The sequence below is a fragment of the Sphaeramia orbicularis genome, chromosome 17 (assembly GCF_902148855.1).
Source record: "Sphaeramia orbicularis chromosome 17, fSphaOr1.1, whole genome shotgun sequence".
Taxonomy (NCBI): Eukaryota; Metazoa; Chordata; class Actinopteri; order Kurtiformes; family Apogonidae; genus Sphaeramia; species Sphaeramia orbicularis.
Genome location: NC_043973.1, coordinates 5,830,198 through 5,857,322, shown reverse-complemented (window position 1 = coordinate 5,857,322; position 27,125 = coordinate 5,830,198). Strand labels below are relative to the sequence as shown.

Genomic DNA, 27,125 nt, shown 5'->3' with positions numbered 1-27,125 from the left:
TTGCAACTTCAATGTAGTTTAGCCCATAGGCTAACTTGTGATCCACCCGCACTACCTTCGCCCCTGGTCTAAATGCACTGTCCATACTATCAGTTAAAAAGACACTTGTTAGGGACATCCCTGACTTTAACAATAGATTCATTCATTCATTATCCACCGCTTATCTGGGGCCGGGTCGTGGGGGTAACAGTCTAAGCAGGGATGCCCAGACTTCCCTCTCCCCAGACACCTCCTCCAGTTTTTCTGGGGGGACCCCGAGGTGTTCCCAGGCCAGCCGAGAGACATAGTCTCTCCAACGATTCCTGGGTCTTCCCCGAGGTCTCCTCCCGGTGGGACATGCCCGGAACACCTCCCCAGGGAGGCGTCAAGGAGGCATCCGAAACAGATGTCCGAGCCACCTCAGCTGGCCCCTCTCGACACGGAGGAGCAGCGGCTCTACTCCGAGCTCCTCCCTGGTGACTGAGCTCCTCACCCTATCCCTAAGGGTGCGCCCAGCCACCCTGCGGAGGAAACTCATTTGGACCGCTTGTATCCGGGATCTTGTCCTTTCGGTCATGACCCAAAGCTCATGACCATAGGTGAGGGTAGGAACGTAGATTGACCAGTAAATCGAGAGCTTTGCCTCTCGGCTCAGCTCCTTCTTCACCACAACTGACCGGTACAGTGACTGCATCACTGCAGACGCTGCACCGATCTGTCTGTCAATCTCACGCTCCATCCTTCCCTCACTCATGAACAAGACCCCGGGATACTTAAACTCCTCCACTTGGGGCAAAAGCTCCCCACCGACCCGGAGAGGGCAAACCACCTTTTTCTGGTCGAGAACCATGGTCTCGGATTTGGAAGTGCTGATCCCCATCCCGCTCGCTTCAGACTCGGCTGCAAACCGCCCCAGGGCACGCTGAAAGTCCAGGTTCGATGAGGCCAACAGGACAACGTCATCTGCAAAAAGCAGAGATGAAATCCTGTGGTCCCCAAACCGGACCCCTTCCGGCCCCTGGCTGCGCCTAGAAATTCTGTCCATAAAAATAATGAACAGAACCGGTGACAAAGGGCAGCTCTGCCAGAGACCAACGTGCACCTGGAACAGGTCTGACTTACTGCCGGCAATGCGAACCAGGCTCCTGCTTCGGTCATACAAGGACCGGACTGCCCTTAGCAAAGGGCCCCGGACCTCATACTCCCGAAGCCCCCCCCCACAGGATACCACGAGGGACACGGTCGAACGCCTTCTCCATATCCACAAAACACATGTGGACTGGTTGGGCGAACTCCCACGAACCCTCGAGCACCCGATGGAGAGTATAGAGCTGGTCCAGTGTTCCGCGACCGGGACGAAAACCACATTGTTCCTCCTGGATCCGAGGTTCGACTATCAGTCGGATCCTCCTCTCCAGTACCCTGGAATAGACTTTCCCCGGGAGGCTGAGGAGTGTGATCCCCCTATAGTTGGAGCACATCCTCCGGTCCCTCTTCTTAAAAAGGGGGACCACCACCCCGGTCTGCCAATCCAGAGGTACTGTCCCCAACTGCCACACGATGTTACAGAGACGTGTCAACCAAGACAGTCCCTGCACATCCAGAGACTTAAAGTACTCAGGGCGAATCTCATCCACCCCCGGTGCCCTGCCACCGAGGAGCTTGCCAACCACCTCGGTGACTTCAGCTTGGGTGATGGACAAGTCCACCTCTGAGGCCTCAGCCTCGGCTTCCTCCATTGAAGATGTGACAGTGGGATTGAGGAGATCCTCGAAGTATTCCTTCCACCGTCCGACAACATCCCCAGTCGAGGTCAGCAGCTCCCCACTTCCACTGTAAACAGTGTTGGTGGCATACTGCTTTCCCCTTCTGAGGCGCCGGATGGTTTGCCAGAATTTCCTCGAGGCCGACCGATAGTCCTCCTCCATGGCCTCCCCAAACTCCACCCAGACCCAAGTTTTTGCCTCCACAACTGCTCGGGGTGCAGCTCGCTTGGCCTTCCAGTACCCATCAGCTGCCTCGGGAGTCCCATGGGCCCATAAGGCTCGATAAGACTCCTTCTTCAGCTTGACGGCATCCCTTACTTCCGGGGTCCACCACCGGGTTCGGGGATTGCCGCCACGACAGGCACCGGAGACCTTGTGACCACAGCTCCGAGCAGCCGCTTCGACAATGGAGGTGGAGAACATGGTCCACTCAGACTCAATGTCCTCAGCCTCCCCCGGGATCTGGGAGAAGCTCTCCCAGAGGTGGGAGTTGAAGACCGCACTGACATCGGGCTCTGCCAGACATTCCCAACAGACCCTCACAACACGTTTGGGCCTGCCGAGTCGCTCCAGGTTCTTCCTTCGCCAGCGGATCCAACTCACCACCAGGTGGTGATCGGTTGACAGCTCTGCCTCTCTCTTCACCTGAGTGTCCAAAACACGCGGTCGGAGGTCTGATGATACGACAATGAAGTCGATCATCAACCTCCGGCCTAGGGTGTCCTGGTGCCAAGTGCACCAGGACATCCCTGTGTTCGAACATGGTGTTCATTATGGACAATCCGTGACTAGCACAGAAATCCAATAACAAAACACCACTCGGGTTCAGATCAGGGAGGCCGTTCCTCCCCATCACCCCTCTCCAGGTCTCACCATCGTTGCCCACGTGGGCCTTGAAGTCACCCAGGAGAACAATGGAGTCCCTAGTCGGAGCACCATCCAGCACCCCTCCCAGGGACTCCAAGAAAGCCAGGTACTCTGCACTGCTGTTCGGCCCATAGGCCGAGACAACAGTGAGGCACCTGTCCCCGACCCGAAGGCGTAGGGACGCGACCCTCTTGTTCACTGGGGTGAACTCCAACACATGGCGGCTGAGCTGAGGGGCTATGAGCAAGCCCACACCAGCCCGCCACCTCTCACCGCGGGCAACGCTAGAGAAGTGGAGAGTCCAGCCCCTCTCGAGGGGTTGGGTTCCAGAGCCCAAGCTATGCGTGGAGGTGAGCCCGACTATATCTAGACGGTATCTCTCAACCTCCCTCACAAGCTCCGGCTCCTTCCCTCCCAGCGAGGTGACATTCCATGTCCCAAGAGCTAGACTCTGCGTCCGGGGATCGGGTTGTCGAGCTCCCTGCCGTCGACTGCCACCCAATCCACAATGCACCCGGCCCCTACGATTCTCTCGGTGGGTGGTGAGTCCACCGGAGGGTGGGCCCACGTTGCTCCTTCGGGCTGGGCCCGGCCGGACCCCGTGGGCATAGGCCCGACCACCAGGCACTCACATTCGAGCCCCAACCCCAGGCCTGGCTTCAGGGTGGGGCCCCGGCTGCGCCATACCGGGCGACGTCACGTTTCTTTGATGTTTTCTTTTCATAGGGGCTTCTGAACTGCTCTTAGTCTGGCCCATCACCCAGGATCTGTTTGCCTTGGGAGACCCTACCAGGGGCATAAAGCCCCCGACAACATAGCTCCTGGGATCATTCGGGCACTCAAACTCCCCCACCACGATAAGGTGACAGTTTAAGGGGGAGTTTAACAATAGTCATGGAAAAATGTGCATGTTTGAAGAATAGATGGGTGAAATTTACTTACTTATCTGCTTTAAAAAAATAAATGACTGAAAACACATACAGTGTATTTTTATTTTAATTTAAATCAATATTTTAAAATAGTGATACATGTGCTTTGATGTATCCTAGTGGTGATATGTAATTATAGTACATCTGAAAACTAACTTGCGTACTGCACGCCACCAAAATATTATTTCGCCAGCCGTCACTTGTGGTTGCAAATGAAACCATAAAAGTTTATGCAAACATTCTTGTGTTAGTTGACACTTCTAAGCACTTGCAGACTTGATGAATTTAAATATAAGCTTAGAGAGACCTCCTATTGTTTTGTCTCCTCACTGTCTGAATCAGTGCTTGTAATGTGTTTTTTTATTTATTAATTTTTTGGGGGGTTTTTTTGTTTTGTTTTCTGGTCCTAGGATGCCATTAACCTATCGATCGACAATGACACTCAATGAGCAGCCACCAGACTCCGCCCCCAGTCCGAGCACCTCACACTCCCTCCGATCCTTCTCACATTCTCTCAAGGTCCTTCCACTGAACAGCGGGGGACGTTGCAGCCCACAACTTGGAGGGAACCTAAACCTCAGTAGACGAGTACTGGATGAGCGAGGAGGTGGAGTCATGGGACGGTCGTGTTCCCCTCTGCCTCCACTGCTCACCTCTCACTCCTCCTCAGACCTCCTCCGACTCTGCAACGGCAAGCCACTTCGCACAGCTCGATCCAGTAGCTCCTCAGCTCCGCCCCTCCCACCAAAACCCAACCCTGCCTCTCTCCCTCCTCCTGCCCTGTCATTGTCGCTGCCCCCTCCCCGTCCAATTCCATCCCCCTCGCCTTACAGCAATGCCACTCCTCAGTCACTACCGTGTGATTTTGGGGACTCTCCCAACCCATCAAGTGATCCCAACCTGGAGCTTGAGCTTGGTTCGTCTGTGGCACGTCGCTCATCACTTCACAGATCTAAATCAGACTTGTCCGACCGGTACGCCCGGGCTGGAGCTGATGTGGAACGCTTCTTTAATTATTGTGGCCTGGATCCAGAGGAGCTGGAGGCTGTCGGTCCAGAAAACTTTGCACGGGCCAATTCAGACATTGTGAGCCTCAACTTTAGATCTGCTTCCATGATTTCTTCTGACTGTGACAGGTCACGGCGATCTTCCAATGATGGCCTGTCGGATGGGGATGAGGGTGAGGATGAGGAGGAGGAAGCAGGAGAGCGAGTTCCATATGGCATCTCAGCTGTGGAAAGGAATGCAAGAGTTATAAAGTGGCTGTACAGCATCAAACAGGCAAGGGAGACACAAAAAGTTTCGCATGTGTAGAAGAAGCACTACTGTGGTTTGGTTGTTATGCAAACAGGCTTTTAATGACATTTCAGGTTACAGGTTTGAAGAACTGTGGGAAGAGGAAGAATGAGTATAATCTCAAAACTGGTCACACATGCATTTAAATAAATCAGCCTTTGGATGGGATGCAAAGTCTGAAACAAGACAGAGAACAGACATCATTTTGTAAGAAACAAATTAAGTGATGAGGAAAAGACTTGAAACCTTGAAAGTGTGGAACACTAACTGGAACACATAAATAAATGGGTTATCAAGGTTGGTTTGGAGAGAAGCAAACTTGGGACATATACAAAAAATATGTATCTTACGGTTTGTCAGTGAGCTCTGTGAACCAACAGACTCAGTCTGTCAATTGGCTTTAGCAACAGGAACAAGAGCGAAATGCACTACAATTGTCTAAGGACTCATATCATGACTGCTCAGTACAAAAGGATTTAGACCTTTATCACAGGGGACAGTTTGGCTTGTCAAAAACAGGTTTCACTTGAGTGAGTTGATGATCTTCTGCTGAATCACTGCCTTCATCCTACTTTTTGTTTAAATGATCTGCTATTAGTTCTATTCTTGTTCTGTGCCTCCCCTTTGAGAATCAGTCATCCACTGTTTTTCAACTTCAACATCCCAAGTTATCTCCCACAATGAAAGCAACAGAGGAATCACAATAAAAAAAAAAACTGCAAGTGACTAATCTATACATTGGTATATATAATGTTTAAGTTTAAGGTTGAACTGAAAGAAATCAGGTTTTAACAAAATACACCCAAAACAGAGTTCATTCTTATACTGTGTACAGATGAAAAGCAAAGCAACCTGCACCCAGACAGATCTGTGACACTGTGTCACAATGGCAATCAACATCAAGATCATCTAGACTGCAATAACAAGTCAGAAATGGGAAAACTGTATGAAACTTGATAGAGGGAATTCACACTACAGATATGCCCTGCCCTGTTTCCTGTCTTTTTTATTTACCTTAGTTAATCATTAATAATAATTATTCAGTTGCTGATCATCTGTGGTTAATCAGAAACATTTGTAGTCATACAGTACAGAACATTTATTAATATTCCTAGTTTCTCCTTTGCTTCCCCTGCAATGACAAGTCAAATGTCCACCTAGTGAAAGGCCCATGTTGCAGTTTTGATGTCCCCCATTTAAAGACTGAAGAAAGTCCTGACATCTTTAGACACTGAACTCTATCTGTCAAAAACACAATCAGTTTGGAAAGTCTGTGATGCTGGTACACTGTGTGACCTTAAACATGTCGGCACCAAGCCCCCCAAGATCAGAGCAGGGTTTTGAAGCAAATCTGGCATAGTAGCCAAACCACGACGGAGACACGTGTAAGGTGGTGGATATATTTCTCAGAGCAACAAAACCCCACAGTTCACCTCTTTTATTTTCAGATTTTGGTTAATTTGTCTCAGTAATATCTTTAAGTTTAACAGAGCTATAAGATTACTTTAACTTATCCCTTTTGTGTGGTGATGACCAGAAATCAGCTGGTCCAACCAGCAAGTCTGTAGTGCACCATGGACCCAAAAACAGACATGTATAGGGAACATCTGAGTAATTTTTTTTTCTTAAATCCCCAGAAGCCTGAGAATGTTTTCTGCTTCATGCTTGTCTGAGCAAATTTCACAGGGTTGAATGGGCGCCATCTTTGAGGTCTTGCATCCAGTTCTAATAATTAATATTTATTACAGGTGACTGCATGATAGATCAATTAAACACTAATGGGTCAGAAAGATTTATTAACGTTAAGAAAACTCTCCTCACAAAGTGAGGAGTAAGCTAGCTGTTATCAAGCTTCACTTATTGTTAAGCTTGATTTTGTAATTGTTAAATGACTGCCTTGGAGAGTGTGATGCCTAAGTGACAAAGGAATAAGAGGACTATATCACTGAGTGGTTTGACAGATAAACTCATATTATCAAATATAATCTTGAATACTCATCTATATAGCATAAAGATCACACTATCATTGCCTTTGGTTTTATATCAGGCCAGTACTGGCCTGAAACCCTGTCATCAACCTGTTAATGTCATCTGACAAAGGTTTCACTGGGGTGTTTTAGTGTCCCATTTGGATATTTCAACTTAGAGGCTGTCTCACCCAGACCAATTCATTGATGAAATGGATTAAAACTTCCAAATGTTCCAAGTTATTAGGTCTACATATTAAAAATGTTATTGTTTAATTGCATAATATTGAGGTGCTCTGCTACCTAGGTTGGTGTTTGTTTCCATTCACTTAGACCTTTTAACAGAAGCCATCCTGTTTATCAGGTACCAGGTTTCAAATCAGCTTTCCGTTAAAGTCTGCTATAGCAAGCCTTTAACGTTTAGCTGCTTCATGATACCCTAACCTCAAGTGAAAGCTTTTAGCAGTTGAACTGCTGAACAGTGTATGTTTAGACTTTTGAAAGGGAACGTCTTCTAATTTTTGTGTTTACCATGTGGCTAAAATACAGCTTGAGCAACAACAGGATTGGGATAACTGGATCTCAGTCCATTCAAGTATCTGTGAGAGCATTACTTTATGATGACCTGCCTAATACTGTGTAGGTCCCACTAATACTAACCCAAGGCATGGACTTCATGAGACTTCCAAGGGTGTTCTGGGGTATCTGACACAAAAATGTTAACGACAGTCCTCTAAGTGGTATGGTGGGGCCTCAGTGGGTGGGATTTATTTGTCCAGTACATTCCACAGATGATGGATTGGACTGAATCGCCATATTAGACCATACTATTAATGGGGTGGAATGTATTGAACACTAAGTGAACAATAGTTTGGTGGTACCTATCTTCAGTATGTCACAATTAATGATTTTTGTAAGTAGAATGAGCAGTGGGTGTTTGGGGTTGAATAACTAGAGCTTCAGCCATATCACAGCGGTCATAATGTGGGGCACTCCAACTCTCCATTGAACACTACATCAGTCAATATTTTTGACAGTATTTACACCATTTTGTCTATAAAGCTATGCTGAAAGCAATACTAATAAACATTTTCATTCACTTTTACAGGATGTATTCTAGCAGTACAGAAAAGGAACATCGAAGGAAGATTCCAGTCATGTTTTATGTCAGTCTCTCTTCTCTCTAGAGTTGCTTATACTGTAGTTCACATCCTGCAGACTCTATCTCTGTCATACACACATACATGTTTTGCTTACATGTATTTAGGTGAAATTATATGGACTTACATTCTAGAGATTTAACTACACAGTAACAGACATAAGTCTAACCCGAATTTCAAAACAAGCCTTTATCATAAATAGGAATTTCCCAAAATATTGGGAGCTGTATTTTGTCCCCATTTGCTGTATGAGGCCCCACCAGTGACTGCATAAACACAATTGTCTCTATAACATAATAACTGATCACACACACATCTCGTAATGTTCCTTGATTTCTTTTAAGAACACTATAGACTGTGTTCAGGGTGAACACACTGTCAGTTCCTCAGCTCTGCTTTTGTCTAATTGCGTCTTTATGTGCAAATCCTTAAAGCCTGTCCCAGGAAGAAGCCTCTGCTCAGCCCTCATTTGTACACTGATAGTGAAAAGCGATGGTTGTACAAGTCATCTCTTCTGTCTACATGTCTGCATGTGGCTGACATATCTGGAGGCCTGAAGCCATATTTGGGTATGAATGCAGTGCCACAATCAGCATCCCCCAACAGTCCATGTGTCTGTCTACCCCCGTCTACCTCTCCCTCCTTGTATTCTCTTAAAATGTATGGTGCTTCAGTGTGTATCCAGAATCCCAGCTGGACTTCATTTTCACTTCCTTCAGTGCACTGTCAGACAACTCTAGGGATACAGAGTGGTCTCCACACAGCGGGACATTATGTAAACCTGATTAGTTATGTCATAATGTGGACAAACCGTTGGCTCTGTAATTTTGACATGTTTGAAAAAGAAAGGGTGGAGTTTTGTGGAGGGCAAAATGAGCCACATTATAGTAAAGTATGATAGCTGATACAGATTTTTCACATTTATCTCTGTCAGTTCTCATTTCATGCATTTTAAGATACAGCTCTGTTATATAACAGTTACAAAGGTGACATAAGTTGCACATTTTTGGTTACATGATTCCATTCTGAATCAACACATGAATGTGATTCATGATGTGATTTCTTCTTAAAACTAAGGAGTTAAGGCTTATCTCAGTGATTGTTCATGTCAGTTGTGCCTAAAAGAGCATGTTTTTTGTAGTTTTCCTTTGATGGAGAACACATTTTACTGATATATTTACAGTGAATGAACATTTTGAGATTGGAGACCTTTTTTTCCTTAGTTTTTTTGTTTGTCATTGTACATTAAATTGACTGGGTAAATCAGGAGTTTTCAAGTTTTAAAAGACAAGGACAATAGCATATGAATAATACTAATAGGGTGCCAACATGCTTTATGGTCACCTGATTAGATTATGAAACTTTTTCTTCTCATAATTATAATGTTTCTATGGTCAAAGATTGGCTGTCATGTAGGCTAGCTTAAATAAATGAAAATGTAATGTGTTTAAGAGACAAACTTAAGGACTTCAATTTGTCCCTCCATATGGAAATGAAAGTGAAGTGACCACTGTCCAGTGCACAGACCCTCTCCATGCCCTTGCTCTGAGCTCAGGGCTGTGTTCGCATGCTCCTGTCCATAACTTGATCTGTCATTCCCATTTGTCTTCCCAGTGAACACCCATCTGGATCCCAGGAAAACTCTGCTGCTTTTCATTGTCAGCATTAATAAAGACAATAGTGTATTGTTGCAGCAGTGTAATGATTCCTCACTTTCAGTTCTGTCTACATGGTGTTTTTTTTTTTTGTTTTTGTTTTTTTTTTGTGTTTTTTTATTATAGGATTGACAGATAGAGTTCTTCTGTGGTACTTGCATTTTTTTTAAATTCCTATGTGTAAATGCTATAAGAAAAATGTATATATTTGATTTCAAAAGGCAATGTGTTGAATTTCTGTTATTCTCTGTCTTAAGGTTTGTGTGTTACAAAAGATTGTGAACAGGAAAAACCTTTCTTTGCTCTTTGCTGTCGGTACAGTACTGTCTGATCACACCCAGACAGGATCATTTCAGAGATTTTAGTGTTGACTGTGTTTTTCAACGTTAAATTGTTACATTTTGCTTGAATGAAAAAAAAAGTGTTCATGTTTAGTTTATTTTTCATTATTTCAATAAATGGCAACTTTCGCCACTTCTTGACTGATTTTTCATGTTCAGCTTAAGGTATAACAGCAGCCTTAGGTCAGGAATGAACCCCCAAGCTAAGTCCCTGACACATAAAGTATGCAGGATATTGGTTTTGTGGCCACAGACACAAGTCCGGATCAAGGTCCAGGTTTGATATTCACTCAGATTAAGAATTATCTATGAATCTCAGAGGAAATTGTGTGTTTCAGTTGCTTCATGTACAGTGGTGATTCTAGCTTGAATGACACCCTGGGTGAGACCCCCCCCCCCCTCAAAAAAAAAAAAAAAAACAGTTGAGCAAACTGTGATGTTTTATTATATGTCCACAAAGACAGATAAATATAAGAAATGTTACAGGATCTGTGGTGGAAAAAATTATATAATTTATATTAAATAGACAATAGCCTATTGTCATGATGTGAGTAAAGTGCTCGCATGTTTCCAATTTGCCATTCCTGAACATGTTAAATGAATAATCCATTGTGAAAACAATTTACAGTGCGCAAAAAAGGCTGTTCTTCTCTGAATATATCAGCCAACTTCTAACCATCTTTTCACTACTAACTAATGTCTTCTTGAAATATTGGTGGTGCCAATTCTCCCATCACTCTCATTCCTATGGAAAACTACGGTGGCCCAGAGGAGCAACAGCCCAAAAAATTATCCAGTATTAAAAAAAAAGAGATTGTGATTTATTTAAAAAGAAGTATCTGAAAAATAAACATACCCCTGAAATAAAAAATAAAGTTGCATAAAAATAAAAACTATCTCCTAAAAAAAACAGGTAACAAGTTGCCCCCCCCCCCCCCCCCCGGACTGGCTTGTAAAGGTAAGACCTTGCTTTCTAGCAAGCGTCTCCCACACCACACCCACAGTCGCATGATCACTTTTTACTCTGACGTAATGACGTGGCTCTGCTTGGCTCTTGGCCTATGGAAAAGCAAACCGGTTCTTTGGAAGCACCAGGTTTGAACCAGTGAAGCACTGGCTCTAGCACTAGCACCAGGTTGTTTTTGGTGGAAAAGGGGTAGTGGGGGTTCAGCTCCAGGCATTTCTATCAGACAGCATATCGGCACATTTCTCAAAGCACATAACAGTGGAACATAACACATATGCCAACTCATAAATTATCAGAAATATTGAAATCACATAAAATAAGTATTGTCTGGTCAAAATGTTTGCAGGAAAACAAACACATACATTTGCAAAAACCCACCAGTAGGATCCTCCTGCTGGGGAGAGGTAGAAGCAAACAAGTCTTCATCCTCAATATCAGACAGTGGAGACACTGTTGCTGGAGACATAGATGGTGGCTGTTCCTCAAATGTCGAGACCATTCCAGAGGCCATTGTAGCTGAGGAGGTAGATGGCAGCTCCTCATCCTGAGGCACTGAGAACATTCCAGAAGCTTAAGGGGTAGATGGCTGCTCATCCAGACCAGTGGCATGGGATGATCCAAAATATTTAGAAGTGCCCTTGAAATTGCATCAAAAGGCAATTTCAATACAATATAACTCTGAATCTCTGACACAAAACATCCATGAATTGTACATTTAAATAAACATGACATTGCATGCTAGTAATGTCTGTCTTTGCATGCTATTAATCTAACTTAAAAATGTTCATGAACTATAGGCCTGTATTTATAATATTATGAATGAAATGTGGGTTATTAGGAAGAAAGTTGAGGTGTGACTAACTTTAGCCCACTAATTCCATTAGAGTATTACTCTATTAAGTGTACCCCCTCCCAGGCCCGTTCAGACAACAACATAATAAAGGGCGCACCATTTGAATTCCCTGGCACACTGTGATAGATTGATTCGACATGATATATACGTATAAATATAAATATAAATATATATATATATATATATAAATATAAATATAAATATATATATATGTATATATATATATATATATATATATATATATATATATATATATATAAAATAGGGTGCATCAAACCCCCCTTTTGTCAAGTTTTTTCCTGTCCCTTGTCTAAAAAGCTTCCATTTGAGTAGAAAACAAAAACACTACCTGTAAAATATTTATTAATTTTGACCATGTTTAGGTGGGCCACCGTGCGTTTGAAAATTTTAACTGCAAGGTTGCCGAATTCGGCAGGCTCAGAAAGTGAATATACCATTTAATACTCTGAAGTCAAGTAAAACTTCCTAAGTTGCTCAAATATGCTTTATAAACCTTACTATCAATATTTTAAGCCCTAATCAAAATATAAATTTAAAAAAATACAATAAATTTGATCCTAGATTAACCATCTGGTACCATCCCTTTTCTTCAGTTCAGCAGGTCCCAGATTTCTTTTTCCAGACAAGGGTGGGCGGCTGTGGCTCAGTTGGTAGTGTGGGTCACCCAATAACCAAAGGGTCGGCAGTTCGAATCCTGGCTCCGACTGTCCACATGTCGAAATGTGAACCCTAAACCCTTGCTCCCAGTATGGCTAGGCTGCGCCTTGCGTAAGTTAAGTCCATTTGAAATGACTTCCATGCAGTTATGGGGTTAAACTTGACATGCTTTCAGTGAAAGGACCTATAGAAACTACAGTCGGCTCAGATAAAGGTTGGCACATAGGAATACCTTCAACCCCCACAGCTCTTAGAGTTTCTTTAAATGATTTTAGATTAGTGGATTCTGTTGGTTTTTAGGTTGGAAGTGAAGCTCCTGTGTCTACTAGAAATGATGTAGATTTTCCATAAACTTCTACCATTAGATGAGATTCTTAATCTGTTTTTGCCAATTTAATTGAAGGAGCTTGGATCACTTTTATCTCTGTTTCACTTTGGTTTCTTTCCTAACAGCTCTATGAGTGTGGGCTTTGATGGTTTTTCATTTGAATGCTTGCTGGAGGTGCCATAGGCAGGGTTTGTCTGGGGTTGGGATGTTTGGAGTGGGCAGTTTCTCACCCAGTGGTCTGGTTAACCACAATAGAAGCAATTATCACATCCTTTGTTTGAGGAGGGTGAAGAGTTGCTTTGTCCCAGGTGTGAACTGTGTCTCGTCCCCACCTTCCCTGCTGCTGTTACTTCTGCCATTGTTTTCCCTCTGGTAGCTCTTGCCTGGACAGTGAGACACTTGGGCAAACATTAGCATTTCACACATTTTATATTCTTTTTGTGCAGTATTGTCCCAATGATGTTAAGTTATTTCTAACAGTTCTGACATTGATTTTCCTGTCCATCCAACAGTTAACTGTACCTCTTCTTTAAACTTTTGGTTGTAGACTACTCACAAAACACTTTTTTTTTTTAACTAGGTGGAAGATCATCAATTTGATATTGTGATAGACTACAACTCTCTCTTGTTGTTATCATGAGTTTTTCATAAATATCCCAAGGATTGTTATCTTTCCTTTGTTCTATCTATCTATCTATCTATCTATCTATCTATCTATCTATCTATCTATCTATCTATCTATCTATCTATCTATCTATCTGTCTGTCTGTCTGTCTGTCTGTCTGTCTGTCTGTCTGTCTGTCTGTCTGTCTGTCTGTCTGTCTGTCTGTCTGTCTGTCTGTCTGTCTTCTTTAATTTTCTGACTTTCTTAACTGTATCCCACCTTTATTCTCCTTGATTATTCACCTTAGATTTTTGGACACTAAAAAGGAAATCGTCATCACCGGTTTCATCACTAATGTCATCACTGGATTCTTTTAGCTCTTTGACAAGATATAGCATTTTCATTTTATCATTTTTGATAGTGGTGACGCTGTTCAATTTAGTTATCTGCATTGTGTTATTTTTTTATTTATTTTTTCCAATTGGGCCATTAATTTGTTATTTTGATCAGTAAGTGAAGCTATTTAGGATTCTGCATGACAACATTTACTTTCATTTGTCTAAAATCTGTGGGAATTAAAGTGCTGTTTTTATCTGTACAGAAACTTAATTTCTCTTTTAAATTTTTAAATCTGGTTCGATCAAATGTCCTGTTTTGGGGAGATTTCAATAGACCATCATTTGCAGTTAATTCAACCCATGTTGCAACAAATTTAACGCTACTGGCACCATAGTTTTTGTACATGTACTTGACAGGACTGGTCAACTCTTTCCCTGGCTTTCTTCTAAAATAACTTCCCATTGCCTTTCTGTAAGATCCTTCCCAACACCAAAACAACTTTTCTTTACACTTTCTCTACCCCACAAGTCACTTTACCAATCCCTCTAATCAACATTCTACTTAGGAGATATACCTTGAGTGACAAATCTGCCACTAATTATTGGGAGAGCAAATCATCCCTGGGAGAGCAAATCATCCCCCACTTCTTCCTACCAGTCCTATATAGGCCTATTTACCTAGCAGTGTCCTAGACACTTGCCTTACAGTGTCTTCCAAGACACTTTCCTAACAGTGTCCCAGACACTGCGGACCTATCACTCTTGTGTCCCAGACATACACAGGATAACAATAACAGAGCAAAACCTTATCAAAAACCTCTGTCCACACTCACACAGCAAACTTACTGAAAATTTGGATGGTGTCACCCTTCTTTGGGACTCCAGCTCTCAGACCCTCAACAATTCACAGCAACAAAATTTGGGGTTTTCAAAAGGACCCTTACCTCTGAAATTTGGCTGTTACGTCACTGGCGTTGTTTTGCCTGGAAAGAGGAGTCTCCATTGAAGGTCTGTTGCCATCCAGGTCACGGCAACATTTGTTGAATAAAAATCACAAAACGTGGTTCAAAGTTTGCTGCGATGAGTGTAGCTTTATTTAATGTTCCGGAGCACGGTGAGAGTACCGATGCAGACAGAGTCTGTTTCCATAGTCTGACCCCGAATCTATGTTTTCAGATGGTATTTATACAGTTACTCTCAAACAAAAAGGGTGCCGCCTGCGTTCTCAAATCACAAATTTTCTTCCTCAATAATAAGTTACACAAGCATGAAAAAAAATCTGTATGTCTACAACACAGGTGTCCAACATGTGGCCCAGGGGCCAAATCTGACCCACCAAAGGGTTCAATCCGGCCCCTGGGATGAATTTGTGAAATGCAAAAATTACACCGAAGATATGAACAATCAAGGATGTTAAAATCATTTTAGGTCATTTCAGTCTAAAGTGGATCAGACCAGTAAAATACTATCATAATAACCTATAAATAATGAAAACTGTAAATTTGTCTCTTTGTTTTAGCGTAAAAAAAGGAAAATTACACAAAAATGTTTACATTTACAGACAAGTGTTTTACAAAAAAAGGTGAATATCTGAAATGTCTTAAGAGAAGTATGTGGCATTTTAATAATATTCTCCCTGTTAATTGATGTTGTGTGTATTTGTAGATCCATTGTGATCTCTAAGTTGTGATTCACTTGCATGAATGATAAACTGAGGTGTAATATTGTTAACATTGCACTTATTTTACTAACAAATTTTCAGGTTGTTCATATTTGTTCATGTTATGTTCAAGTACAATTCGTAGATGTAATCATTTTCATTACAGAATTTAGTTTTTTCATTCAAAAGTTCTTATCCTATTATTTATATTATTTTACTGGTCCGGCCCACTTTAGATCATATTAAGCATATGTAGCCCCTGAACTAAAATGAGTTTGACACCCCTGGTCTACAATGTTCATTGTAGTGCACAATTTGATGTTTCTTATTCATCAATTGCAGCAAAATTCCAAGAAAGGAAAGAGTAAAGAAACAGTGGGAAAGAGACTTGCAGCAGGCAGCCCAGAGTACCAGCTCTCTTCTGTCATGGATCAATTCAAATGTCAGTCTTTTCGCACAGTTGTGTCAAGTGTGCAGTCCTAGATTGGTTCTATGATACTGTTTTTTTCAGGTTGATAGAAGTTGTTCAGTAAATCAGTGATTGTCATGGTTATGTGACTCAGTTTTGGCTTTGTAGATTTTTACACGGTTGGGTGGTTCATAATCCTCCTCTAGTCATTTTTTTGCTCCTGGACTCTTGAGGCCTATGCTCATTGTACTTTACAAGTACAATGTTTTTTTGTTTGTTTTTTTCTAGGTATTTGGTGTGAAAAGTGTAAGGCCATTGCAGTAGCAGTACATTGTTTTGTAGAATGCTAACATATGTGTATTACCGAATAAACAGTGATGGCAAGTTATTGCGGACCAATATTTATGAAAACGCTGCAGATCAGGATTGTCGAACTCGGGAGAGGGGTGTCCGTTTTTGTTGGCTGAGGACCTGCCCCTCTAAATGTCTGTGCACGCCACTGGGTCTGACAGACCCAAAGCCACAACAGAATCAGAAGACAAGTTTCTGAGAGTCGACAGCTTGCGTGATAGGCAACTCACAGGACAACAACTTCAAGCACAGCTCAACCTGCAATTCCAAGTCTTCTCTTCACAGTTGAAACTGAGACTTGCTTACTACGACCACTATTGAGCTGTGCTTGAAGCTGTTGTCCTGTGAGTTGTCTATCACGCAAGCTGTTGACTCTCAGAAACTAGTCTTCTGATTCTGTTGTGGCTTTGCTTTGATATGCACACACACACACACACACACACACACACATATACATACATATATATGTATATATATATATATATATATATATATATACATTCTAAATCTGATATGAGTGATAATGTTTTTCATTTTGGAAAAAATTATCTAGATTAATTCATTTAGCTAGGCCTACTGAAAACATCCACCAACACCTAGGCGATTTAATGGACTTCAAGGTGGTCCTTAGTGCTTCTTGGATGTTCAATGCAAATTTTAATTACAGTGAAAAATTTGCAATTACTGAGGCTTAGAGACACAACATCACAAACTTGGGGGGAAAAAGGTCATAAATGTATTTGGAGTAGGACAAACACGTAGGATTACCCAAGGTAAAATTTATTTAATAGGAGTGAAGAAGAAGAAGAAGAAGAAGAAGAAGAAGAAGAAGAAGAAGAAGAAGAAGAAGAAGAAGAAGGTGGTCTCGGTGAGTCAGAGTGGAATGAGCCTTTTTTAAACAGTGAAATGACGGTCAACAGAAGTAATAATATTAATGACCAACAGGGGGAAGCAATACGTTCACGGAGTAGCTAGTCTGCCTCTGACCGAGAAGAAGAAGAAGAACAAGCGTCACAGCAAGCAGAGGAAGAAGATGAAAAATATCCGAGAGAGAAGTTCGGCGCTTGTAAACCCGCAGACGCTTCAGTTCGGCTGTGTGTGAACAGAACCCGTACCACGGAGCTGAGGTAAATTCCTCGTGTATCTTCTTAACCTGTCTGTATTACCTTTTTAACATCAGAGCCGAAATTCAGCTATTTAATGAAATATACACCTAATATTAAACGGATACTTCAGATAAACTCAGCTTTTGGTAGGTTTGATTTCAACGTTTGCTGTCATTTTTTTCTTCGTCACATACTGTGATCTGTTGATTTGTGTGAGCTCATAGTTAGACCGAGGTTAAATATTTTAGATTTGCCTGAATTTAAGACGAATATAAACGGCAGTTACGTCAGTAACACTCATTGTGCAGTACAATGACCCCTATCTGTTTTTGTTTGTTTGTTTGTAACAGTACGTTAACAATTTTTAGTCGATATTATCACAAGAAATATCAAATTATTATTTCTTTAACCCTCAAAAACCTAAACAGTCACAGTCACCAGCAACCAGAAGCATTTGCTGATCTGAATGTGGACCATTAATCCTATCAATATATTTAGGTACAATTTAAGTAAAATGCCGTTTTTCAGCTTTTTATCACCATCAGATATGACCATTTGGACGTTCAGAGGCTCCTCTACAACACTGAGTCACTAGTAAAACCCATGGAGTTTGAGAAATGACAGTGGATGTCACCCATCTTTTTTTCTTCGTCTTTTTCCAGTATGAGATGATAACCTTTTTAATTTACTCTGACTTTCCTTACTGTTTTATAAACGTCTACATGATCAGTAAGTTAAAATGCAGAAAATACCTGTTTTTCACTGAAAAAGGCAAAATACATGGGGTGATATTATGATAGTGATTCACCTCACCACCAAAATAGTTATACTTCTTTAAGGTTAAGTTTAAAGGCTGGGATTTCATCCAAAACGTTAAAGAAACCAAATTATTCATTAAATGGACTGAATGAATGTTACAAGATGACAACAATGTTGAAGATACAGAAAGAAAAAAACAGTGTAACAACATTAAAAGAAAAAAAAAAATGAGGGAAAAAATACACATAGTCATAGATTCATTTTGTTCTATAATCAAAATACATCCTAAAGACAAAATGTATAGTATGGTATAACATAATATATTATAGCAGTAATCATTGCCACTGAAGCTAAGGAAAATTAGCACAATCAGTATTAAACTTAAGTTGGTATATCACCTACCTTTACCTACCTACCAGCCTTTTATTTATAATACTTGCACTGAACTTTGGCAAAGCATCAATAAAATTAACTCATGCTAGGAATATGGTTAATCCGCATCTACTTCCAATCTTTTAATAAAGAAATCAAACACTGAAAATTTTATTTGGTTAAAAATGATCTTGAATATATATATATATATATATATATATATATATATATATATATATATATATATATATATATATCATTATATATATCATTATATATATAGATCATTATATATAAATGTGTCGACACTTGGTACTCATTTCCTGTTAACAGATGAGCTTGTGTCTCCTGGATGAGGACAGCTTTCGTAGCAGTTGTAAGCTCCTCCTGCAGCAGTCTGAAGAGCTGAGGGACAGCTGGACCTGGGAGCCAGTGCAGGTGACGAGGAGCTCTGGATGAGCCCAGTGAATTGGAATTAAATCAATCAGTGTGTTTAAAATGAGTTTTAATGTTCGGTCTCAGGGATCATCAGAAGAGGGCTACCTGAAGAAGATTGCTCTCAAGTCAGTTGTCATTGACTCAAGTCTGAAGTGGAACCTCATCGAGTCTGATACAGGGGAGGAACAGGTCAAAAGTTAGAACTATTTGTAGAACACAACCTGTACTTGAATTGTTTGAGTTTATTACACATAATTTGTGTAGTTGTATAGAAAAGTAACTTTAAGGCCACAGTAGGCAGAAACCAAAGTGAAGCCCAAGATCACTGATTGGGAAGCTGCCATGTAGGGATGTATCATTTATTTTGAACATTTGCATAGTAATTAAATTATTTTAAAAAATTAAGTGTCACATTTTTAAGTAGTGTATTTTTTTAAGTGATGTCTGGTTGCAGATTCAATCATTCAAACTATGACATCTCCCTGTCCCTGTGTATGTCTGTCATTCTGATGGACATGAGAACATATTTGGTATATCATCCACAACTCTATTCACTGGACGATCACCACCAGTTAAGTTTATGCTGTCCACATGTTAGATTAATGAAAAATTAGCAGCGGTTTTTGATGGATTTGTAACTAACATATTTTTTTTAGTAGAGACAGCTTTTTCCATATGGCTCTGCATTGTAATAATGTGATTTTCTGTCCTAATCATGTTCTTTAACTCCTGTGTCACATCCACACATGGACTTTCAGAACTTTCCTCATCATGTCTCAACCTTCTTTCAATTATGTGCCACTGAAGTAGTAAAGTGACACTTAGAACTTCATACTGAGGCTTTAATGAAAGTAGAAAATGAATGATGCTTCAGTTGCATCTCCATGCAGCTGTCTAGATGTGGAGTAGCTGATTGTTGAAGCAATGTGTTCTCTCTGTTCTCCAGACTCCTCCTGACTGTCTGAACAGTGATACTGGCTATAGTGATGATGAAGGTGAAGCTGCAGATGTATGTGGGCTGTCTGAAGGCAGCAGCAGCAGCCAGGTGTTTCAATATGAGTATCACATTGTGTACTCTTGCAGCTACAGGACGCCTGCATTGTATTTCCGAGCCTGTACTCTAGGTAAATGACGACTGTGTACATGGACACTGGTATTCTTGTGGTTGGTCTTACTGCATGTGAATGAGATTCACTTTCAGAATTGAAGTGAGGAGAGTATTTAAGGAAATCACCTAGTTTAATTTACTAAGGTTTGCAATTGTGAATTTACAGCTACATGCACCAGTATTTAAAAGGAATAAAATGTTTTGAGTTTGACATGACCTGCAGTTAGATGGACAGTATTTTTTCAATCCTATTGAAATCATTCTTTACATGGATGTTGATTTGGCACGTGTGTTCCATTTCATCCCTCCTTACCGCCAGAGGGCAATGCTGAAAGCGCTGAATGTTTCCTTCGCACATGCACAGTGCTTTCAGCACCGCCCTCTGGCGGTCATCTGGGATTCATAGAACTGTAGTCACATACATAACACTCAGTTTATATGCTTAAAATATTTAGTCAGAGTGTAAATTTGTTGAAATGTGCAAAATAATTTTGCCCATTGTTTACCAGCTTATTATTATTAAGATGACCACAATGCACCTACAGTGCTTTCTAGGAAAAGTATTTGATTTTGTATTTTTTATGTGCTATAAAGTAGTCCATTCACACTGATGCTTCAAATGAAATGATCTTCTATATCTTCTGGACTGAAAACAGACCATTTTTGTACATTTTGCCATTCCTTGTGCTTTGAACTCTGTCATTAGTAATATGTACAGTAATACAATCTCATCACCTGATGAGCAATACTTGTTATTCTTTTCTGTAATATAAACAGTGGCTTTTTGTCACTGATGTACCTACGACTCCACACTTTCACTCAGTATGTCATATACAGCAAGATAAGTGACCAGGGAGCTCTTTTTCGGTCTCTGTACTTATCAGCAGTAAACAAAACTGAAAACGGTTCTCTGATTCACATCAATAGATGAGTACTTACTTCATTTTCTCTTGGTTTATTTTTGAACTTCTTTTTGTGTATGTACTTTATCTGTTGTGATGTTTATCTGTGCGTGTTGTCATCAGAGGGGCGGAGCCTGTCATTAGAGGAGGTGTGGAGCTCTGTCCATCCCAACTTAAGGCTTCGACTGAAGCACTGTCCTCTGAACACCATCACCCAGCAGGTAATACACGTGGCTATGTCCACAAAGATAGTCAAACTGCTCAGTTTAGCTGTTTGTCTGAAGGTGTGTTTCCATAAATGCATGTTTGTTTTGACCTGTTGCAACAGGAAATGATTGTGGACATGGCAATATATATTACATTCACTTTAGATGAATTTGGCCTTTTTTGGCAAAAAAAGGCAACATGCTTCTGACCATGACCTCCGTCGCTTGGAGGCCATGGGAGAGCTGTCCAGGATTCTTGGCCTCCTTCCATAGCTCTACTAAGAGATCTGGGTACACTCACTATTCCAAAACACCTCCATAGCTTCATTCTAAAGTTGAAAGCCGCTTATTTGGCAGTATACTGTACACATTGTGTACACTGTAAACATTAGTGTTTCTAACCAATATGGTATAATACAAAATGCAAGAGTAAAAAAAAACAGAAGTAAACAAGAAAAGCACTCAGAGAGCGCAGACCTCCACCAAGACAGATCTGCCCCCCCCCCCCCCCCCCCCCCCGATCACCACCAAAATTTAGTAATTTCTTCCTTGTGCCAGTATCAACATTTCCTGAAAATTTCATGAAAATCTGTCCATAACGTTTTGAGTTATCTTGCTAACAAACAAACATGCATGCAAACACGCACACAAACACACAAAGCAAAGTGATCACAATACCTCGTGGCGGAGGTAATAAAAGGACTACTTGAGGACAAGATGATTAAGATGTAAATAGATGCACACATGTAACATTGCACATATGACTGTTACACACAGAGATATTGCACCTTGTGTGATGTCCACGGGACTTCATGGAATGTCTGTCTTATTTAAGTTGTGGTGGGGGAAAGCTGTGGATGGGTCTTATAGTCCTACGATTGAAAGACAGGTATCACTTCCCTGAAGGAGCCAGTGAAAGAGATGGTGCTCAGAGATGGTGCCATCTGGTGATGGCAGAGGCTGAATTATTGTGGTCTTGCTATCTCCTCCAGCGAGAGGAGGGAACAGCGGTCCATCTTTTGGGGTGTAATTACTCTCTTTAATAATATTAACTATCCCCAAAAAATCATATTCTTCTTAATCTAGAAAAATTCATCCCAGTCTCAGACTTTCTTAAAACTTAGTCATCTCAGTCAGTGAGAACTGATTCCTATTGAACCCTTCAAACAACAAAATCTGTGTAGACATGTATATTAACGTCATAGACTCCCAAAATCATGCTTGCTGAGGAGCGAGAAAGATAGAAATAGCTATTATTTATGTCTAAAATGAATAATTATTGTTGTTATCATTACTACTGTTACAGCCCCTGGGGTCCACATGGGGGTGCTGTATTTTATCAACCCTTGTTTTTACAACAGGCACCTGATGGGAGGGAATCAGGAACACCTGTGGCGCCCAGGAGTTCCTGCCCTTAAATAGTTTGCCTGCAATACTCACTCTCTCTGCTTGCTGCTCTCACAGGTCCCTGGTTCTTCAGCCCTTGGTTTGGTCATATTGTTTTAGTATTTTGTTCTGTTCTGCACTTTTCAACACTCACATCAACACATTTTCATCCATGCACACCTATACTACTGATTTTACTGATGACTCACTTACATTCTGTAATATACTTTAGTTTGTCTTTTCCAATTTGGCCTAATTCGATTTTAATTTGATTTAAGAAAGCATCTTTGCGTTAAACTTCATTTATGGTGTGTTCCCCTTTTTTGTTGTGGCCTCTAAGCCAGGCCATAACACTACATACTCATTTACAGTATTGCAGGTATGGTCATCATTTTTTAATTGCTGTCATTTTTCATTGCTTATATGAGCTTGCTAATACTTTTTGTAATTAAAACTATTACTTATGCTAGCATGGTGATGATGGTAATGACGGTGAAGGTATTGATGCTAGTGGTAATAATAATAATCATTATTATGTTTGTTATTATTACCATTATTTTTGTTACTGTTGACCAGTGGTGGTAGTAGTAATATCATGATTAATGCAAGAAAGAAAAATAACTTAATGTGCATCAAAGTTCTGATGAAGGCAAAACTAACTGCAGCATCTCCCATATGTTTAAATGTGTGGTACAAAAGGTATGGTCTGATGAGGAAACCAATTTTTTCCTCAGTCCCAGTCATCAAAGAAACATCACAGCCTTTTTAGATAGAAAAACAGGTCAATTTACTGGATTCTGTCATGTGATGCCATGTGTAATGTAGCCCACAGCACCAGCCTCTGAACATATGAGGCAGCCTAGATTATTCACTCTAAACCAGCTCATGAAAACAAACAGAATTACCTTTTTCTGCAACTTTTTTATGTTTGCTTCAAATTCACTTGATATTTTAAAGAAACAATGCTACAGTGTGTATCTCCCTTATTTCATCTTATACTGTGTTATTTTCATCTTATTTATGCCATTCTTTACTTGGTTTCAATTTTTATTAGCATTTGCATTACATTATTTTTGTCTTTTTACATTATTTTCATCATGCCATGCCTTTTGTGTCATTTTTCTTTTGTTGTGTCTCTTACATTGTTTTCGTCTTGTTTCTGCATACTTCATCTTTTACTTGGCTTCCTGTTTGTGTGTGCAGGAGCATCCTCTATTGGGTCAGCCTTTCTTTCTCCTTCATCCTTGCCGAACACAGGACTTCATGAGGCCTGTACTGCAGGCAGCACACCAACAAAACAGGTACTGAAACATTTCCATCTGAGCTGAATTCCAACTGTAAAAACACGCACAAGGGTTTTTTGTTGTGTGCACAAATTAAAGGCCAGCATTTTGAAACTCATGAACCGGTTGTGAAAATGTGCTGAGACACAGTTATGAAACAGAGTCTGAAAGGGAACAGTGGGGATATCATGAAGGGATTTTGTGACTGGGGTCACATTTTTCTGTGATTCTCTCAATTGTTTTCCTGCTGTTCCAGTGATGGGCAATTGGTGGCAGTAACATGCTAAGATATGCTGCACTGTGTTAGACATCCCCCATCATCCACAGTGACAAGTCACATGACAATTAGCCAACAGCTAGACATGAAGAATGGCACTTCACTTGAGCAGGACACTTGTTACCTACAGTCTTGCTCACCATTATCTGCACCCATGAAGCAGAATAGTGGAATAATGTGGAATATCTCATGAAAAAACAGCATTTTTCTATTAAACTTGTTTGATACAAAAGAGAAAATGATAAAAAGAATTTACAACAAAAAATAATGGGAGGAAAAAATTGAAAAATGTAAAGCTAGATGTGCCACTGGTATTGGCACCCTTTACTGTGAATCAGTATGGAAACACATTTATACTTACCTGTGGTAAATCATAAATGGGAGTGAATCACCTGCAATAAATTGTAGTGCCCATGTGACATGAGTTGGCTGGTGGCAAGCAGGACTGTACATGACCTACTGTACTGTGTGTTTCTATTATGGGGATGTGTTTATACAAACACTGCTCCCTTACTTCTTCTTAATATCCAATATGGTTGTTGGCTCTGTTTATTTTGGGTGACAAATGTAGAAAAAACAACATAAGTGTCATGTGAGGCCCTCCTCATACTTTGCATTAACATCGATCCTGAGATATCTGACCCCAAGTGTCTAGTTCATAGAGCATCTTACACCAGGCACTGAAATGTGCCTCCTAATGATTAAATATGACCAAATCTCACTTTCCTGCTAAATATGCAAACATAAAACATAGTGGACATTTTCATTTCAGGGTCAACAGAGTGGATTTGAATGTTTCTTTGAAAACTGAATTAATTGTTCTGCTCAAAGGAGACCAGAGGCAGTTTTTAAGGTTTACTGTTTTCTTGCCTGTTACTCACTGCATGACATGATACCAATTAATGCACTGTAAATATTGATTTCGCAGCTATTATTTATCAATACTCAAAAGCCAAAATGTAATGGGTGTCTACTTCTCCTTCTGGTCTAAAGCATAAAATATGCACATAAATACTCAATGAATACTGAAGGTTTCATGTGACATAAATCATTCAGATTACTTGTCTTGTTTTCTGGTTTGGGTAAGTGTGCAAGAAAACAATGAAAATAACTGCAACGTGTATTAATGTGATGTGTGTCTGTGTGTGTGTACAGGTCAGTAAACTATGTGTTGACCTGGCTCAGTGTGGTTGGTCCACTGGTGGGCCTGGATGTCCCTCTGCACTACTCCATCTCCTCCAGCAGCACAAAGCCAGACTGAAGATGCATCCGCCTGCTGCACCATCTGAAGGACTATGTACAGCTACAGACCAGGCAGCTGCTACACCCAGCCAGACTGCAAGACACCCACGACACCAGAGCCATTTGTGTGACAGTAAAACGTCATAAGATGCATCTGCATTTTACAAAAAGGACTGGGAAGTGCTCCGTCTATCACACAGCCATGAACCAGTTACAAAATATCCCTTTTAACCTGGCATAACTTGGCCTATTGCATGTCCCATTAAAGTGGTGACTGAGTGAACTTTACTAATTGTAGTTAATGGTTTGTGCAAATGAGGGCTGTAACACAGTGTATATCAGATACTTAAGCACAAAGATAGAAGGGGGCTGTTGACGTGGTAGTGGGTAATTCATAGAATCTCAAATGTAAATGGGGCAACAGAAGTAAACTGGCATGATTTGGAAGCTTTTTACCATATTTGTGAGTAAGAATTTTTTACAGACTTGTTGATATTGAGTCTTGGAGCAGAGTGCAATTACGTTTTACTCTGGTGTATTGACTGTTCACTACCATAATAAAAAATACACTATATTGCCAAAAGTATTCGCTCACACATCCATATAATCAGAATCAGGTGTTTCAATCACTTCCATGGCCACAGGTGTAGAAAATCAAGCACCTAGGCATGCAGACTGCTTTTACAAACATTTGTGAAAGAATGGGTCGCTCTCAAGAGCTCAGTGAATTCCAGCGTGGAACTGTGATAGGATGCCACCTGTGCAACAAATCCAGTTGTGAAATTTCCTCGCTCCTAAATATTCCACAGTCCACTGTCAGCTGTATTATAAGAAAGTGGAAGTGTTTGGGAACGACAGCAACTCAGCCACGAAGTGGTAGGCCACGTAAACTGACGGAGCGGGGTCAGCGGATGCTGAGGCGCATAGTGCGAAGAGGTCGCCAACTTTCTGCAGAGTCAATCGCTACAGACCTCCAAACTTCATGTGGCCTGCAGATTAGCTCAAGAACAGTGCGCAGAGAGCTTCATGGAATGGGTTTCTCCATAAGTGCACTTGGCACCAGGACACCCTAGGCCGGAGGTTGATGATCGACTTCATTGTCGTATCATCAGACCTCCGACCGCGTGTTTTGGACACTCGGGTGAAGAGAGGGGCAGAGCTGTCAACCGATCACCACCTGGTAGTGAGTTGGATCCGCTGGCGAAGGAGGAAACCGGACCGACTCGACAGGCCCAAACGTGTGGTGAGGGTCTGTTGGGAACGTCTGGCAGAGCCCGATGTCAGTGCGGTCTTCAACTCCCACCTCCGGGAGAGCTTCTCCCAGATCCCGGGGGAGGCTGAGGACGTTGAGTCCGAGTAGACCATGTTCTCCACCTCCATTGTCAAAGCGGCTGCTCGGAGCTGTGGTCGCAAGGTCTCCGGTGCCTGTCGTGGCGGCAATCCCCGAACCCGGTGGTGGACCCCGGAAGTAAGGGATGCCGTCAAGCTGAAGAAGGAGTCTTATTGAGCCTTGTTGGTCCGTGGGACTCCCGAGGCAGCTGATGGGTACCGGAAGGCCAAGCGAGCTGCACCCCGAGCAGTTGTGGAGGCAAAAACTCGGGTCTGGGTGGAGTTTGGGGAGGCCATGGAGGAGGACTATCGGTCGGCCTCGAGGAAATTCTGGCAAACCATCCGGCGCCTCAGAAGGGGAAAGCAGTACGCCACCAACACTGTTTACAGTGGAAGTGGGGAGCTGCTGACCTCGACTGGGGATGTTGTCGGACGGTGGAAGGAATACTTCGAGGATCTCCTCAATCCCACTGTCACGTCTTCAATGGAGGAAGCCGAGGCTGAGGCCTCAGAGGTGGACTTGTCCATCACCCAAGCTGAAGTCACCGAGGTGGTTGGCAAGCTCCTCG

General features: G+C 41.6%; 2 protein-coding genes across 5 annotated transcripts in view; both read left to right on the top strand.

The window, feature by feature from the left end:
- Nucleotides 1-10,101, top strand: part of fam110b (family with sequence similarity 110 member B) — a 62,300-nt gene extending 52,199 nt beyond the window's left edge. For 2 of the 3 annotated variants that reach the window (XM_030160167.1, XM_030160166.1), the window contains one exon: nucleotides 3,952-10,101. In XM_030160167.1, coding sequence (XP_030016027.1) covers nucleotides 3,952-4,855 — 904 coding nt within the window. In that variant the 3' untranslated portion in view covers nucleotides 4,856-10,101. The remainder of the gene's footprint in view (nucleotides 1-3,951) is intronic. The other variant, XM_030160169.1, reaches the window with a different exon arrangement.
- A 7,040-nt stretch (nucleotides 10,102-17,141) lies between these two features.
- On the top strand, nucleotides 17,142-25,792 carry atg10 (ATG10 autophagy related 10 homolog (S. cerevisiae)). Of its 2 annotated transcripts, XM_030161296.1 has the most exons (7): nucleotides 17,142-17,275; nucleotides 18,719-18,823; nucleotides 18,908-19,012; nucleotides 19,770-19,947; nucleotides 20,957-21,054; nucleotides 23,629-23,726; nucleotides 25,141-25,792. In XM_030161296.1, the coding sequence occupies exons 2-7, from the start codon at nucleotides 18,719-18,721 to the stop codon at nucleotides 25,244-25,246; spliced, it is 690 nt and encodes a 229-aa protein (XP_030017156.1). In that variant the 5' UTR covers nucleotides 17,142-17,275; the 3' UTR covers nucleotides 25,247-25,792. The 2 variants fall into 2 exon arrangements, with proteins under 2 accessions (XP_030017156.1, XP_030017157.1); XM_030161297.1 differs by lacking the exon at nucleotides 18,908-19,012.
- Nucleotides 25,793-27,125: the final 1,333 nt, after the last annotated feature.